This window comes from Hyperoodon ampullatus (assembly GCF_949752795.1).
Source record: "Hyperoodon ampullatus genome assembly, chromosome: 20".
NCBI classification, from domain to species: domain Eukaryota; kingdom Metazoa; phylum Chordata; class Mammalia; order Artiodactyla; family Ziphiidae; genus Hyperoodon; species Hyperoodon ampullatus.
In genome coordinates this window covers 15,197,853-15,216,224 of record NC_136933.1, presented here as the reverse complement: position 1 = coordinate 15,216,224, position 18,372 = coordinate 15,197,853, and the positions used below count along the sequence as shown (strand labels likewise).

The 18,372-nt window shown below is 43.6% G+C and overlaps 1 protein-coding gene across 1 annotated transcript in view; it reads right to left on the bottom strand.

Annotated features, from left to right (window-relative positions):
• MFHAS1 (multifunctional ROCO family signaling regulator 1) overlaps positions 1-18,372 on the bottom strand; it is a gene marked incomplete at its 5' end in the record, with an annotated part of 129,189 nt that overhangs the window by 12,597 nt on the left and 98,220 nt on the right. The window contains one exon of the mRNA XM_079726800.1: positions 5,162-5,288. Coding sequence (XP_079582926.1) covers positions 5,162-5,288 — 127 coding nt within the window. The remainder of the gene's footprint in view (positions 1-5,161; positions 5,289-18,372) is intronic.

Below are 18,372 nucleotides of genomic sequence, written 5' to 3'. Positions count from 1 at the left end.
CCCCTCCCCCCACCAGTAGGAGACCCTCCAATACCAGCAGATAGCTTTGGCCCAGGCTCTTGCGAGGTCACTGATTTTTCCCCTGGGTCCTAGTGCACAAGACCTTGTGTGCACTCTCCAGGACTGGAGTTTCTGTTTCCCCCAGTCCTGTGGAATTCCTGTGATCAAATCCCACTGGCCTTCAAAGCCAGATGCTCTGGGGGCTCCTCCTCCTGAAACCAGACTCCCAGGCTGGGGAGCCTGATGTGGGGTTCAGAACTTTCACTCCTGTGGGAGAACCTCTATGGTATAGTTATTTTCCAGTTTGTGGTTTGCCCACCTGGCAGGTATGGGATTTGATTTTATCGTGATTGCACCACTCCTACTGTGCTGTTGTGGTTTCTTCTTTGTCTTTGGATGTAGGATATCTTTTTTTGGTAGGTTCCATCATTTTTTTATTGATAGGTGTTCAGTAGTTAGTTGTGATTTTGTTGTTTTCATGAGAGGCGGTGAGCTCACGTCCTTCTACTCTGCCATCTTGTCCCCACCCACTGTATGTATCTCCAGTATTTCTTAAGGTAAAACATTTTCATAGCTAACCTGCTGAATTCTGTCTTTTAAATGAAAATCAGTAGACAAATTGAGTCAAGTGGCAGTTTTTCAGAATATATATTTTAATTGGTAAAGGAGGAAAATCTCTTTGGAAATGAGAAAGAAATATTCCATAAGTTATCTAAAAATGAAAGGCAAACAGCAGGCTGCAATTTGCCCAAAGAAGTTCACATTTCCCTTCTGAACTGGAATTTTAAAGTGTCTCAACCTGTAAAGCAACAGGATGGAGACAGGAATTCACAAATTTTTTTTTAATGAAAAAAAAAATCCTTCTATTGTACGTTTGCCTTGCTTTTCCCACTGAAAGTATATTTTTGCCCTTTATGATCCCTAAAGTCCAAGGCTCAGTATCCCTGTCTATATTAAAGGTCAGTTAGGCTGCCGCTCAGAAGTTCTGAAGGATAAATACGTGACAGATGGATGTGTTAATTAAGTACATGGTGGGAATCCTTTCACAGTGCAGACGGATATCAAACTACCACAGTGTACACTTTAAATATCTTACTTATCTGTCAGTTACATCCCAATAAAGCTAAAAAAAAAAAAGAAGATCAGTGGGCACCAAGGGTTAAGAGGGGAGGGGGGGATAAAGAGGGAGAGTGCGGAGGACTTTTAGGGCAATGAAAATATTGTGTAAGATGCTGTAATGGTAGATACATGTCATTCTGTAGTTGCCCAAACCCATGAAATGTACAACATCAAGTGTGAACCCTAATGTAAAGCGTGGGCTTCGGATGATAACGAGGTGTCAGTGTAGGTTCATCACCTGTGACAAATGTTCCAGTCTGGTTGGGGAGGCTGTGTGTGGCCAGGGCAGGGGGTAGATGGGGTCTTTCTGTACCTTCTGCTCGATTTTACTGTGAACCTAAAACTGCTCTTAACAACTAAGTCTATGTTTTTAAAAATTGCTACCTATACTTTAGGTATAGGTAGAGTTCTGAAGGAGGCTGATTTCCCTACAAGAAACTCCATTTCCCTTCTACTGTTCAGTAAACGGGGCTGGCAGCAGGGGTGCACGTCACTTCACTGCCTTCAGACTGCACTGGGCCAAAGATAACAAGTGTTTGTATGAATTTCCTTAAAACTCACAAATCTGTTTAATACCAACACACCTGGGAGCAAAACCATTCCTGAAAGTGGCACTAAAAATTATTTATTTTCTGCATGGAACTAGGTATTGTATTAGGCACGGTGACTGCAGGTGGGCATGGGCATGAAATTTCTCTTTGGAATGATGAAAATGTTCTAAAGTGAGATTGTGGTGACAGCTGCGCAACTCTGTAAATATATGAACCATCACTGAATGGGCAAGTTTTATGGTATGAAAGTATACCAAAGCTTTAAAAAAATGTTTATCAGACAGAACCCATGTCCTTAAGGAGGTCAGAATTTTTCAAATCAACCCAGCAAATCTGCTACTAGATCAATTTTCATCTCATCTCCGAGGCAAATATCCTTGAAAATCAGCCCAGGATTGCCAAAGTATGGAAATGACTCATATTTCTATCTGATAATCAGCCAAGGGACCAAGAAGTCACTCAGTTGATACGTTTCTCCTTGGAGAGCGAGGTGCAGAAGGACAGGCATTTCATTCAATTCATGTAACCTCTTCCCCATGGAACGCTGGCAGAGACTTCACCATCATCCAAGGTGAATTATGAGAATAAGTCACTTAAAAAAAAAAAATCACTACTTGCTCTTTATTCTCTGTCTGTAGGGGAATAACACACCTCGAAATTTTAAAAAATGAGAAATAGAGAAGCTTGGAACTCATAAGGAAGATCCAATCAAGTAACAGTCATCAATGTTTTTTCCTTATAAAGCTCATAGTAGCACCATTATTTTACACATGGTCAAAGGCAGGCTGTGAATGACAAGTCTCATTTGACCTATAAAGGAGAGGAGTAAACTGGTCAAAGAAGAGCTTGGGATGTCTTTTTAAAACCACTGTAAGGGGGCTTCCCTGGTGGCACAGTGGTTGAGAGTCCGCCTGCCGATGCAGGGGACACCGGTTCGTGCCCGGGTCCGGAAGATCCCACATGCCGCAGAGTGGCTGGGCCCGTGAGCCATGGCCGCTGAGCCTGCGCTCCGCAATGGGAGAGGCCACAACAGTGAGAGGCCCGTGCACCGCAAAAAAAACCCAAACAAAACAAAACAAAAAAAACACTGTAAGATCTAGATCAATGACCTAAGAGTAGGGTGACTATTCTGGTTTTCCTGGGATGGCTCTGGTTGCCGCCTGTCGTCCTGGCAAAATTATTAAGAATTCTCCTGAAGATGAGACTCACTGGCCTGGGAGACCTGGAGGGGATTCTCAATGAGCAGAATGTCTGGCACACACATGACAATCATCTGAGTGACTCGTTTCCTTAAAGACTAGTGCCTGGCCCTGGAAATTCTGATACACACGTGCCTGATGAAGAAAGTCTGATCTTGACCATTGACCCGCATTTTAGAGGAGGAGAGAGCAGTAAAAGGTCACTCTCTAGTGACTTGCCTAAGTTAACTGGGCCTGGAGTGGCAAAACCAGGGCAATAACTCCAGTCTACCAATTTCTACTGTCCACTGAGACCCTAAGTCTAACTCTCAGAAGCTCTCAGGCTCAGACCCAAGCTGTCTGGACCTAACGACCACCTCCTGGGACAGCTTTCCTCATCGATCCCCAAATCTCCCACTTCCAATACATTGCCATCCACTTGTAAAGTAGAGTTTCCACTGGGCTGTGCAGGGCCTGACTGTTTGTTTCCATTTTGTTCTCAAGGATATTCCTTCATTTAGAATTGAGAGTTACCCTGTAAATCTGCCATCCACTGTATGAGACCTTTTCTTAAAAATCCATTTCAAAATAAAACCGTTCACAGAGCTAGGTCAAAAGCAGTTCAGTCCCTAAAGGTATCCCCTCCAGCATCTAGAAGTCTCAGGTCATGTGGCTCTGATTACCCAAGGCTTTAAAGCTGCTTGTTCATTTCAGGTATGATAAACTGGAAGAGAGGAGCTGATAGCATTGCTGCAGGTTGGTATAAATGTCCTTCTGTGGCAGGACAACAGAAGCCGGTGAGAAGACACTGATAACTCTGGCTCAGTGCCACTGTGGTTTCTCGTGCAAGTGGATATTTTAACTCCAACCTCTATCTTGCCTACTAAATGCCACGTGGCTATGGCAAAACAATAGGTTACCGTCTCTCCTGGCTCAGGAAAATCTACACCCATGCAAAGCCTATTGAACAATTGTTTCCCTCCATTCCAGATGCTGTTTTTTATAATATCCCTTTATCCTTACCCTATGTGTAAGAAAGGCACCAGTGTATACCAATTCAGAGAATGGTAACATTTCTGATGTTTGGTATGCTCAGGACAGGGGAATGTTCTGGTTCATAATAAGTTACTGGGTAATCCTAAGAAGCATTTCAAGGTTTCACAATGTCATAGGGTCATATATTAGTGATAAGTTAACCTTGAAAAGCATTCTGAATAGAAGAGCATGAGAGAAGAATTTCCCTTGGGTGTTCAGTGACATTTTCCAGCAAAGATGGATTAGGGATGTTCTGTCTAATGAATCACCCAGTTTGGAGAAAAGGGACAGCTGCTAATGAATGAGAAATCCCCAGCAGACCCTTGCTCTGCAGACAGCATATCAAGGGCAGGAAAGCTGATACTTGGAGGGTCGGAGACATAAGTTCCTATCACACAAGCTCTCAGGAATGCAGCCTGACAGCAAGTTTCTCAAGAGGCCGTAACAGGTCACCATTCTCAAATACGAACTTTCCAACATCCCTATACAAAGCTTAGATATGGAAAAAATATTCTATGTGGTCAACTAGGAAGAAAAATGGAAGTCTCCTTCATGAATACTTTGTTGGTAAGACTACTGCTTTTCAAGATTTGCAGTAGAAAGGTATTTCATCTCAGTCTAAAGTGGCCTGTTCAGTTCTTAACACTACAGAAAAAACCAAACAGATGAGTTTAACCTAAGTTTATCATCTGAGTTCAATGCTAAGCTAACCTTGTATCCAAAAGTTAGTTCACACGGGTACATTCTGTGTCTTTAAGTGCATTTTGGGGAAGGTGGGAAAAAACCACACAGCTTCTGATTGTCGAGGCTGATAGAGAATCAGAGACCCACAAGAAAAAAGGATCTACTACAGATTTTCTGCCAGCTTTTCTTATTTAATGAGCCCTCACTGTTTTCTGAAGTGAGGGCCCACTTCATACTACAATGACAGAATTATGACTCTCCATCAAAAAAAAGATCACTCTTTTTGGTTGCATATACCTGCAAATATACTAAAAAAACAATGAATCATACACTTTAAACAAGTGAACTGTATAATATGTGAACAGTATCTCAGAAAGCTGTTTTAAAATGTGCTTTTATCAGCAAAAGTAAAAAAAAAAAATCACAAATAACAAAAAATGAAAGTTCCTAGTTTGTTGTATAAGCCATAGTTTTGCTGTTGCCCAGATAACTAGGTCTGCCCTGGGGGAGCATCTCCAGGTTTGATGAAAGGTACTTTAACCTGGATTTTTGTTCTCAGGAGTAAGGGACAGGGGCTGCGGGCTCAGAACTCACTTGGAACACGGGCTGATCACAGTCGGTGTGGGTGGGTAAACCAAGGCAACATTCACTCGCTCGCTGCCATTCTTGGGGCAAATGATCTCTGCCACGCCTTCTGGTCTGGGCTGACTCAGCAACTCCCCTGCAGGAGAGAGAAACATGCATCAGTGAGATTTGCCTTCAGAACTGAGGCCACCTTAGAGAGGAGGCTGCGAGCAGGGCAGGTAGTGAGGACGACGGGGAGGGGCTGCAGACGGTGGAATCAGAGAACAAATGTGCAACCAGAGCAGAACTGGCTCATCTGCATCACTGTGGAGAACATTCTAATGGTGATGGCAGGAAGGCTACTGTTCCGGACAAAGGCAGCATCTGCCGCTCCCATTCTCACCTTCCTTTCCCCAGATGGGCTCCAGAGATCTTTATCTAGACGTCGCAGCAAACTGAGCCAGGATCCCTTGAGCCCGGAGAAGCAGGGCTGCCAAGGCGGTGTTCGTAATTAGGATGGGGGCAGGTGGAGTTCGCGGCAGCCTTGCAACAAAGCCCCGTGTTAACGATCTGGAAATGCAGCTGACTAAAGGTGTGTTATCAAGGTAAACAAGCCGGCTTCATGCTGGCAAGAGGATTTCCTGGGTAGGTATGTGTGCAGATTTGTAAAGGACCAACACAATGCGCTCTTATGAGTAACGGGAGCTAGTAAGTCACCCCAAAGGAAACCTGCGTACTAGCCTGCCCCGGATACGATCTCTCCAACCAGATCATCAAATCCCTAAGAGTAGTGATGCCTTCCGTTTCTTGGTTTCCTCCCCACTGTCCATTTACCCAGTAGCACCCTGCCCTTTCTCTGTTTTCATGGCCAGCACGGTGCTCTTGCTCAGAGAATTCAAAAAATAGCTTTTGGCAGACAATGGTGCATTATTGCCTAAATTCCCCTACTTATACCTAGGAAGTAAATAAACGAAACCAAGGACACAAAACACCTGCCAACTGGGGAAAGATGCTACTGGAAATAAAACATCAACTATGACAGCCATCACTTGTATTACTGATTGGAAATTCTGGGGACCCCAAAGTATATGCCATCATGTGAGGATACAAAAAAATCCTTTGACTGAAGATGCCGTGTATCTAAACGTCTCACCTTCAGCAAACTCACGTTGATAGAGCCTGCCCATGTGCCAGCACTGAATGGACAGCGTTATGTGTACATCTCATTTCATCTTTACAACGTTACTATAAGGTTTACCCTCATTTTGCAAGGTTATGTGATGTACCCAGAGTCAAGGCTAGCAAGGAGCAGACTCGGGCTGTGACCTTGGGAACCCATCTCTGGGGCCCTTACCTTTTGCTGCCACCCTCTGATACCCGTCCCCCCAAAGTGGGGACTGCTTCTTTACTCCAGAACACATCTCTCCTAGAAAAGTAATCCAAAAATGCTATTATTCAGTAATGAACTAACCATTGACATCTTTGTACTTTTATGAAAGACAGCTGTTTCCTGGTTTGAACAATTTTATATGGCTTTGCACAATAGGAACCAAATGTAATTTGAGTTCCTTAACCAAACTAACGTAAACACCGAATGACTGCGAAAATTAATTTAGCGTCATTAGCTTGTATCATGCATACATGGGTATCAGAATTCTGCTCCGACACCAGCTAGGAAAAGATCTCAAAATATAAAAAGGCAAATTAAAAACATAAACATTAAATGCTCTCGAAGTCATAAAATGAACCAAAGTAAGAGCATGTTGCACCACACTGAGACTTGGAAGTCATCCAGTCCAAATACCACTTTACAAGTCAGAAGGTCTCTGAGTCCCACAGACAGCTTTAAACCCACCACCTACCAGGGGGCTAGAACTGCACCAAGAGAAAGCTCGGAACCACCCAGGCCTGTTAACACCCCTGGTCCCGGACCGCCCTCCCCTGCTTCCTCACCTGATACTTGCAGTTTCTACTTTCTGTCCCAAGATTACCCCCAAGGCTTGAACCCAGGCTGGGAATCTCTGGCTTCCCCCAAGAACCCTCTCCTGGTGGGAATTTCACACAGGCTTCTGCTCCTCCTTCCTGCAAGTGCCTGAGGGCCCAGGATAACAAGTGTAGATGTCAGGCCCCGACCCTGCACCGCTGGCTTCCTTGCTGGGAATAGTGTAGGTTTTGCCAGAGAACTGGAAATAATTCTCAGTTGACTATTGAGCATTGGCTATCAATTTCTATTAAGCCAAGAGCTTTAAGTGCCCCCCACCCTGCCCCAGATGCCCAGAATCACCCAGGTCCAGGGAACTGGTTTTGTGTGGGTCGTACCCCTAGCAGCACTGCCAGCCACTGAAACAGCAGGAAAGTCGAAGGCACTGAGAAATTTCATGCATACGAAAAATTCACTTGGTGCTGTGCAGCTGAGCAAGAAACAGAACAGTTCACAAGCTCCAGGACATGCGTGCACTCCGACAAGCTACCGCTTGGGGCCAGATTCTGAGGATTTCGGAAACGTGCCCAGTTGCTAAATTAAGAAAGTAAGAGAAACAGATTTTTCCTCTCAAAAAAAAAAACCCACTATCTTATCAGTAACACAAATAGTGGTTCCTAACGTGTTGGCTACTAAAATAGAAGCTAATTGGCTCCGATTTCCGTAACACAAACTTGATTTTCAAACTAAAGCACAGGCTATTGGTTGAGCTCCTAATTAGGGAGATATTACTGTGTGAGGAGCTGCAGGGATACAGGAGTCTAAAGCAAGGCCTGTGATGTGGAGGGCTTCGGCACTGGAGAAAGTCGAGTGCACAGAAAAAGAACTACGGTACTGTGCAGTGGATGCCCCCTAGGGAGTTATGAGATGCTAGAGAACGAATGAGAAGGCCAGACTAATACTGATTTCCAGGACTGGAAAAGACCTGGAAGTGTGGGGAATTTAGATTTATTACATATCTATCATCACTAGCAAAAGCTAATAAAAAAGATAAATCCCAAAGTTGGTGGCAGCTGCAATAAAAATGTTATATTTACAGAAAATGTTACCAACAGAGGAAGGAGAAATATTCATGTGACCTGGTATATTTCCATTTTTAGGAACTCGCTTCAAGGAAGTGGGCCTTTCTTACAAAAATTATACAGTGATTGCTCATAGCAACACTATTCATAAAACAGTGAAAACTTAGTAACCCTCTCAAATATTCAACAAAGGGGAAATGATTAAAAACTATGACAGAATTCTCTGAAGTCATTAAAACTTATGAGACCAATATTTCTGTGTAGAAAGTAAATTTGAAAGTATGTTCTCATTAGAAACAGAAACTGATAAGGAACAACAACTGGATTTGGAGTGAAATGGGTCATTCAAGATTCAATGGTCCTGAGGTGATTTGTTTATTTTTATGCTTGAATCAATTTAAAAAAAAAGGCTAAGTATGCTTCACACTGAAGGGAGATGCCAGGTTTAAATGCTGATGCTTTCTCCTCTGTTAGATATTCTCTATTCTTGTGCGGTTTTTACACAGTCTTCCTGAAGTAGCAGAAACCTGGCTGGATGAACAGACCACTGCATCTACGAAGGCTGTATTAGGCCACTACACAGTCTCCCTGTGCCTATTAAAGTTATGAAAAGCTATTCTTTTTTTTTTTTTTTTTTTTTTGTGGTACCCGGGCTCTCACTGTTGTGGCCTCTCCCGTTGCGGAGCACAGGCTCCGGACGCGCAGGCTCAGTGGCCATGGCTCACGGGCCCAGCCGCTCCGCGGCATGTGGGATCTACCCGGACTGGGGCACGAACCCGTGTCCCCTGCATCGGCAGGCGGACTCTCAACCACTGCGCCACCAGGGAAGCCCTGAAAAGCTATTCTTAGTTAATCACTCTGTCTCAAGATTTCTGTCATTAAAATGCTAGTGAACGCTCATTAGCTGTTTTTCCCCTGTGGAAGAATAGAACACCAAGTTTTATTATGAGTTATTTTTAAACTACAGGAGATAAGTGAAATAAGCTCGTCTTTTTCTGCTAATCATCAGAATTCACAAATATTGGGCACATTATGCAAAATACTAAAAAAGTATCACTGATGACCCAAACCACAATATTAAAGGCCTAAAACATGTCTTTTCAGTACAAATAAAACCCACTTCCTGATCCAGGGTAAAGATTTGAGTTATGAACATCCCTCAAAACAGCAAAAGTGGTCTGGAAATTAAAACAAGCAGTTATATAGATTCTATTAAATAAGGAATTATCTAGATTTCTTCAAGGCCTCTTTCAGCTTGAATATTCTGAAGCTCACTCCTCCACCCCGCAGAGTTCACTGCTGTCTTTTAAGTGTGACTCTGGATGAGATGCAATGATACACAAACGCATATTTCCCACATCCCCTCAGGGCAAAGGCAGCATCCTCAGAAAATGATGAGCAGGAAGGCTCCCACTTTGCCAGCCCATCGAGTTATCAAAGGCAGCAAAGATGGGAGAACTCCACGGTCCCTTTTATATGAAGACGAACACCAGAGAGAGATAAAAGGACATCTTGTCTTAAAACAAAGGCCAGAAAGTATATACAAAGGAGAGGTAAACACTGTGAATGTAAGTTAGTGCAGCCGCTATGGAAAACAGTATGGAGGTTCCTCAAAAAATTAAGAATAGAACTACCATATGATCCAGCAATTCCACTCCTGGGTATGTATCTGGGAAAAAATGAAAACACTAATTTGGAAAGATACACGCACCCCAGTGTTCATAGCAGCACTATTTACAATGGCCAAGATATGGAAGCAACCCAAGTGCCCATCAACAGACAACTGGATAATGAAGATGTGGTATATACATGCAATGGAATATTACCATTTGCAGCAACATGGATGGACCTAGAGAATATTATGCCTAGTGAAATGAGAGAGAAAAACAAATACTGTATGATACCACTTATATGTGGAATCTAAAAAATAATACAAACAAATGTATATAGCAGAACAGAAACAGACTCACAGAAAACAAACTAGTGGTTACCAAAGGGGAAGAGGGGACAGTTCAGGAGTAGGGGATTAACAGATACAAAGTACTATACATGAAATAGATAAGCAACCAGGATATACTGTATAGCCCAGGGAATTATAGCCATTATCTCATGATAACGTATAATGGAGTATAATCTGCAAAAATGAGTCACTGTGCTGTACACCTGAAACTAACATAATACTGTAAATCAAGTACACTTGAATAAAAAATAAAATAAGAAAAATGGGGCTTCCCTGGTGGTGCAGTGGTTGGGAGTCCGCCTGCCGATGCGGGGGACACGGGTTCGTGCCCCGGTCCAGGAAGATCCCACATGCTGCGGAGCGGCTGGGCCCGTGAGCCATGGCCACTGAGCCTGCGCCATGGTCGCTGAGCATGCGCGTTCGGAGCCTGTGTTCCGCAACGGGAGAGGCCACAACAGTGAGAGGCCCGCATACGGCCAAAAAAAAAAGAAAAATGCACCACTGTGCACACTCAAGAGTGTGAGGAAAGGGAGCAGAAGAGATCTCTCAGGACCTATTGGTTCCCACAAAACCAACATTTGCAGACCCGGCTGCCTCATGCCGTTTTAGGGGACGGTCCCCATGGCTGAGCCTCATCACAGCACAGCACCTCCCTCAGGACCAGGGTTGGGCAGCTCCAGCTTGGCTGCTGTTCCAAAGAAATAAAATAAATAGACTAGGTTGTACTTTTGGGTAGTCCTGTTTTTTTTAAAAAAAAAAATCCATTTTGTGACTATGAATTATGACTTTTTTTTAGAAGAGAAACTGATGCGCAGGAAGTAGCACAGCGAGCCTGTGTCAAGAGCACAAACAGGCCTGGTCCTTCCATCTCCAAGACCAGGACTGGGCCCATCTCTGGACGACATCGTTTCCACAGAGGTAAAAATTATGCACAACTATGGAAGTGTGATCTTCCCAACTTATAAAAGTGTCTAAAGTGCCATTTTATAATAGTCACTTGGAATACATGGAAACAATTTTAAGTTTAAAAACCAAAGGATATAGGTCATAAAATGTCATTGAATGTGGTATTTTCCATCATATTGAAATGAAAGGTGAAGTTTAAAAGTAAATTTAAAATCAAAATGGATTAAAGGTAATTTGGCTTTGGAATTGTTTTTGGAAATTTTACTGTAACCTTTAAGTAAACAGGAGATATCAATAACTTGGAGCTAGGATAACTTTACTGGCAAAAGACATCCTGGTATAAATTAGATGTAAAACGAAAGAGGAAAATCTTATGTCCTAGGCCTGGTTCTGCCACTGAGTTCACTCATTCATTCAACAGGTACATAACAACCACCAAGTAATGTGAGACAGCACCACAGACTCTGAGAGAACAGGAGCGAATAAGGTACACGAAGACCCCTGATTTCGTGGCGCTTACAGTCTAGAAGGAAGATTAGTAAGGAACAAACTGCATAACTTATTAAAAACTTGTTACACAGATTATTAAAACAGGCTAATGAGATAGGGAGTGACTGGGTTGCCCAGGATGCCTCTCTGAGGAGGTGACGTTTATGCTGAAAGCTAAACGACAAGCCATGGGAAGAACATTCCAGGCAGAGGAAACCGCTAATGCAAAGTCATGAAAGTAAGAAGATGCTTGGCTGCCCAGAGAAGAATCTAGATCATGGGGTGAAGGGGAAACGGGACAAGATGAAGAGGCAAGACAGTGAGGCCCGGATCATGGACTTTGCAGACAGGGGAAAATGTTTGGTTTTGATTCTAAGTGGTGGGGAGCCATGTGGAAGGTTTTAAATGGAGTAATGACATCTGATCTAAGAAGATCCCTCTGGCTGCTGTGTGGGATGGCAAAATGAAGGCAAGGAAACCATAAGAAGGCTCACAGAGGAGCCCAGGAGAGAGGTGGTAGAGGCCTGGTCTGGAGAGGCACCCATGGAGATGGGGAGACTGGCATTATGCTTCACAGACGGTCAGCAGGACTTGCCAATGAATTGGATGTGGAGGTAAGATGCAGAGACGAACCAAGGATAATTCCAAATCTTTGGTATGGGAAGACGGCAGCTGGTGGTACTACTTGCAAGACTAAGCGAGAAGATGGTTAGTGGGAAGGGGAGAAATTAGGAGTTCTGTTTTGGCCAAGTTAGATTTGACTGTTAGACAACAGGGTGATAGATATTAATTGTGGAATTACACATCCAGTTCTGGATTTGCAGGAAAAGGTTAAGGCTGGAGGTAGAGATTTGGGAGGAAGCAGCAAACACATGATCTGGAAAGGCATAAAAGTGAATGACATCACCCAGGAAATTGAGTCGATAAAGAAGAAAAAGGAAACAGAGACAGCCTGGGGTGCTCCAGGTTTAGAGCACTGAAAGTTTAGAGGCTGAAAAGGAGAGAGGCCAGCCAGGAACTGCCAAGGAGGCGGAAGGAGAACAAGAAGAACGTGGCTTCACAAAGGAAACCAAACTCCTTCAAGAAAAGGGAGTGACCAGCTGTGCTCAATTCTGCTGAGTGGACAAGCAAAGTAACAACGGAGACGGGACCACTGGTTTTGGAGGTGACCGGAGGCTTTGACAGAAGCAGAAAGGCGGGGATGGGTGTGTGCCTCAAGAGGGCTGAGGAAAGAATGGGAGGCGGAAGTGGGAACCACAGCCAGAGACAGAGTTCCATGAAGCTGTGAATCATGTTGTGCTTGCCACCTGTACTCTGAGCTGGGTATTCCACACCCGAAAAACACAGTTAAGGAAATGGCCCTGTTTCTCTCTGAGTTTTCTCCAGCTCTAAGTCTCCGTGTCTGAACTACTACAATGAACAGGTGGGTAGATGGAGGAGTGAGTAATAGAATGAGTGAAAGATCACAAGGCTCAGAAGAGAAAGGAGGGACTTCCCTGGTGGTCCAGTGGTTAAGAATCCACCTTCCAATGCAGGGGACATGGGTTCGAACCCTGGTCCAGGAAGATCCCACATGCCGCAGAGCAACTAAGCCCCTGTGCCACAGCTACTGAGCCCATGTGCCATAACTACTGAAACCCACGTGCCTAGAGCCTGTGCTCCACAACAAGAAGCCAACACAATGAGAAGCTCGCGCACTGCAACAGAGTAGCCCCCACTCACCGCAACTAGAGAAAGCCTGTGTGCAGCAACAAAGACCCAACGCAGCCAAAAATAAATAAATTTTAAAAAATAATTATTAAAAAAATGTAAAAAAAAGAGAGAAAGGAGCCCAGCACAAAGGCCCTGGAGGCCAAGGTGATGAACTGCTCCTTTGAAAAGATAAACAGGGGTGTCCACGTCTTTTCCAGAGTGGGTTGTGTGGTAAGAAAGCCACCTGTATGGTAGACATTTCCATTAAAAAAAACAATGGTGAAATAACATGTGCTTGCTATTGAAAATAGATTTTTATCATAAGTCAGTCTATGCAATACTTAGCAAATTACCAATGCCATTTTTTTTTTTTTTTACAGAAACTAAAACAAAAATTTACAATTTGTATGGAAGCACAAAAGACCCCAAATAGCCCAAGCAATCTTGAGAAAGAAAAACGGAGCTGGAGGAATCAGGCTCCCTGACTTCAGACTATACTACAAAGCTATAGTCATCAAATAAGTATGGTACTGGCACAAAAACAGAAATATAGATCAGTGGAACAGGATAGAAAGCCCAGAAATAAACCTACACACCTATGATCAACTAATCCATGACAAAGGAGGCAAGAATATACAATGGAGAAAAGAGAGTCACTTCAGTAAGTGGTGCTGGGAGAACAGGACAACTACATGTAAAAGAATGAAATTAGAACACTAACACCATATGCAAAAATAAACTCAAAATGGATTAAAGACCTAAATGTAAGGCCGGATACTATAAAACTCTTAGAGGAAAACATAGGCAGAACACTCTCCAACATAAATTGCAGCAAGATCATTTTTGACCCACCTCCTAGAGTAATGAGAATAAAAACAAAAATAAACAAATGGGACATAATGAAACGTAAAAGCTTTTGCACAGCAAAGGAAACCATAAACAAAACAAAAAGACAATCCACAGAATGGGAGAAAACATTTGCAAATGATGCGACTGACAAGGGATTAATCTCCAAGATATAAACAGCTCATGCAGCTCAATACAAAAAAAAGAAAAAAAATGGGTGGATGATCTAAATAAACATTTCTCCAAAGAAGACATACACAGATGGCTAAAAAGTACATGAAAAGATGCTCAACAGCACTAATTATTAAAGAAATGCAAATCAAAACTACAATGAGGTTTCACCTCACACCAGTCAGAATGGCCATCATCAAGACGTCTACAAACGATAAAAGCTGGAGAGGGTGTGGAGAAAAGGGAACCCTCCTACACTGTTGGTGGGAATGTAAATTGGTACAACCATTATGGAGAACAGTATGAAGGTTCCTTAAAAGACTTATAGAGCTACCATATGATCCAAAATCCCACTCCTGGGCATATGTCTGGAGAAAACCATAATTTGAAAAGATACATGCACCCCAATGTTCACTGCAGCACTATTTACAATAGCCAAGACATGAAAGCAACCTAAATGTCCATTGACAGAGGAGTGAATAAAGAAGATATGGTACATATATACAATGGAATATTACTCAGCCATAACAAAGAATGATGACATTTGCAGCAACATGGATGGACCTAGAGGTTGTCATACTGACTGAAGTAAGTCAGACAGAGAAAGACACACGTATCATATGATCATTTATATGCGTAATCTAAAAAAATGGTACAGGGCTTCCCTGGTGGCACAGTGGTTGAGAGTCCGCCTGCTGATGCAGGGGACATGGGTTCATGCCCCGGTCTGGGAAGATCCCACATGCTGCGGAGTGGCTGGGCCCGTGAGCCATGGCCACTGAGCCTGCGCGTCCGGAGCCTGTGCTCCGCAACGGGAGAGGCCACAACAGTGAGAGGCCCGCGTACCACAAAAAAAAAAAAAAAAGGTACAGAACAGAAATAGAGCCACAGCTGTAGAAAACAAACTTATGGTTACCAGGTAGAAGGGGCAGGGGAGGGATAAACTGGGAGACTGGGATTGACATGTACACACTATGATATACAAAATAGATAACTAACAAGGACCTACTGTACAGCACAGGGAACTCTACTCAATACTCTGTAATGACCCATATGGGAAAATAATCTAAAAAAGAGTGGATATATGTATATGTATTACTGATTCACTTTGCTGTATACCTGAAACTAACACAACATTGTAAATCAACTATACTCCAATAAACATTTAAAAAGCAAAAAATTAGTCTAAAGCACTTTAATCACAACAATCAATGTATATGAAACTGCTGGTCATAGAGAAACAATACAACGTAGTTTGGTTCTGGAATCAGATAGCCTTAGTTGCAATCCTGGCTAAGATTTACTGGCTGTGTGGATCAGTCAGGGTCTGCTCAGGAGACAGAACCACGGAGTAAGCTTTAATATAAATAATTATTAACCTATTACAGTGAATTTACTACCAAGAGGAAAGAAAACTCTAAAGGATAACTCCAAGGCTGAGGGAGAATTGCCCAGAAGAAGAACCTGGGCGTGGGAGAGCCCTGGGCAAAGCTGAGATTCAGACCTCGTTGGTTGGATGGGGTATGGGTACAGCCTCTGAGTGGGGGAAAAGCCTGCTGGGCTGCCCAGGCCAGGCTAGTCCACAGTCAGCTGGCTAAAGCCAGCAGGGAACTGTCCCCTGGGTGCTGACAAAATTCCCCAGGAAGCTGTCTTTGGGGGGAAGGTGGGGATCATGCAGTTGAACTGAGGCTAGATGGGCACCAACTAGAGTCCCTGAAAAGCTACCCCCCCGGGTTGCTGCTGAATCAACGAGGAAGCCAGCTAGGCCACCTCGAAACTCTCTGGGGATGTGCCCTGGGGGATACTGCTGAACTCGCCAGGAAGTTGCCTGGGGTACCCCTAGATTCTCAGGCATATTCCTGCTGGGCCACAGGGAAGTCAGCTTGGGTGCCCACAGATACCATCCAGCACTTGGGCCTCACCATATACTCTTAGGGAGCTCTGGGCTCTGAGAGGGGTCCCCCAAACTGCAGGGATGCTGTGTTCTCCCTGTGAGCAGTTTGCTCTTGGCTCAATTTGTTCCTCTTGGAAAGAAGTCAAATTGATAGGGCCACTTAATAATCGGATACATCCTAAGTTATGAAGTGCAAAGGTAGCTGCAAAAACTTAACACCATCAGACACTGTGACTGTCTTCCAGAACTGTTTTCACTTTCACCATATAGCCCTGCAGTTCTTCAAAGTGTAGCAATCCACTGAGTTCCAGGCAATTTAACAGCGTAAAGGCATTTCTGTCTCCCAGATTTGTTGAATTCTCAAGTCCAGTTTTGATTCTAAATGCTGGGACTTTGTTTTTTTAAAAAAAATCACTCAGAAATGCCTTTCTGTGCCTTAAAGCTTTGGGGACAATTTGTAAAGTCTTATCATTTAGAGAGGGCAACCTATAAGCAAAACAGAAGCAGGCCAGTTGGGGTTCTTAGAGATGACCTTGAACTAAGGGTATAACTCAGTACCTATCTTCAGTGAGTCTTCATGGCTTGTCACTAGGCTGCACTGAACAAACGAAATTTCAACACTTCAGCATCTTCCCAACATCCTCCAAGGTGGTGACAGTGGTGACAGTTACAGGCAGAAGGAAGGACAAAGGCCACACTCTTGATTTCTTCTCTGACTCATTCCATGATGCTAACCTTAAAGCACTCAGACTTTCCTGATGACTAATTCAATGGAAGACAAGCCTCCCCGCAAGGCGGGCACAAATGATGCACACTTTGAAATTTTTCCTTTTATGGCAGGTGCTCCATCTGGAGCAGACAAGCCTAGCTTTTCCTTGTTTAACCCAATTCCTGACAGAAGATGATTGTCCTCATAGTAATGTTTGCTTTTAATTACATAAAGCTTTTTGTTTGAGGAACAGGAGGTGACTAAACATCTCAGGTATGCTAAACTAAGAAGAGTGGCATTTGGTCCAGGGCCCCTCCTGGATGGGTCATCACACAGGTCTCTTCTGGATCAAAAGAGCTGGGACCTCAGATCAAGCACTTGGCAAAAGTTCAACCAAGGGGCGGGGCGGGGGGGACTGCTGACAAAAGTTCTTTGTAAATCTTCTTCCCTCACATTACAAGCTTACACTTCCTTTTCCTAATGTCTTTTTTTTCTTTTTTGTGTTTTTATTTGACCACATGCAACTCTCTGTACCATTCTTCCCCATCACTTCCTCATAACTCAGCGCTTTGAAATTCCCCTTCTACAGTCCCCCTATTTCCATCACCTTCGGTGGAACAAGAGTCCCCATCTTCTCCTCCTCCTCCTCCAGGCTGCTTTTCCGCCTGGATTCTCTCCACCTGCTGAAAGAGTCCCAGGGTTCCCAAGGAGTTTCCTTCCCTAAGTGTCCATCACAGAACTGGGATGAGATGCCAGGGAGAAACTTTGGGAAGATTCCCTGCTGAAGTATGAGACCCCAACAGACACAAAATAAACATTCCTGGAGACCAGGATAAACATCCCGAGACAGCAGGTAAACGTGGCTCCTGTGGTGTTTATTAATATGTAGCAGAATTACTCCAGGGAAGTTGCCAGAATCTGGGGTGCGCATACTGGGTTTGCTTTTGGTTCTAAAAGAGCAAAAAATAGCAAAATAATAGATTGCTTTATATCAACGTTCTATACACTGGCTGTTGTCAGCACCTTTATCAGTCCCAGACTAGCCCAGGTAATATACAAATCGCGATATCACAAGAACAAGAGAGCCTGTCTTTAGATTCTGTACAAGATTTCTCGAGAATATCTGAGAGCGAATCATGCTGTATCCTAGAAATGTAGAGCAATGCGGTACCACTTCAACAAGGGGGTTTTAGGACAAGAAAGCCTTCATATCGATGGTAAGCAGGCTTTAAAAAGTCACCACCCTGGGCTTCCCTGGTGGTCCCGTGGTTAAGACACAGCGCTTCCAATGCAAGGGGCACGGATTCAATCCCTGGTCTAAGCTCCCACATGCTGTGCAGCGCGGCCAAAAGAATAAAAAAATTAAAAATAATTAAATAATTCACCACCCTGAAATAAGTCCGATGGAGAAAGACAAATACTGTCTGATGTCACTCATATGTGGAATATAAAAAACTAGTAAACAATAACTAAATGAACAAACCAAACTAAACAAAAACAAACAGGTAGATGCAAAGAACAGAATAGTGATTCCCAGAGGGGAAGGGATGGGGGAGGGTAAAAAGGAGGAA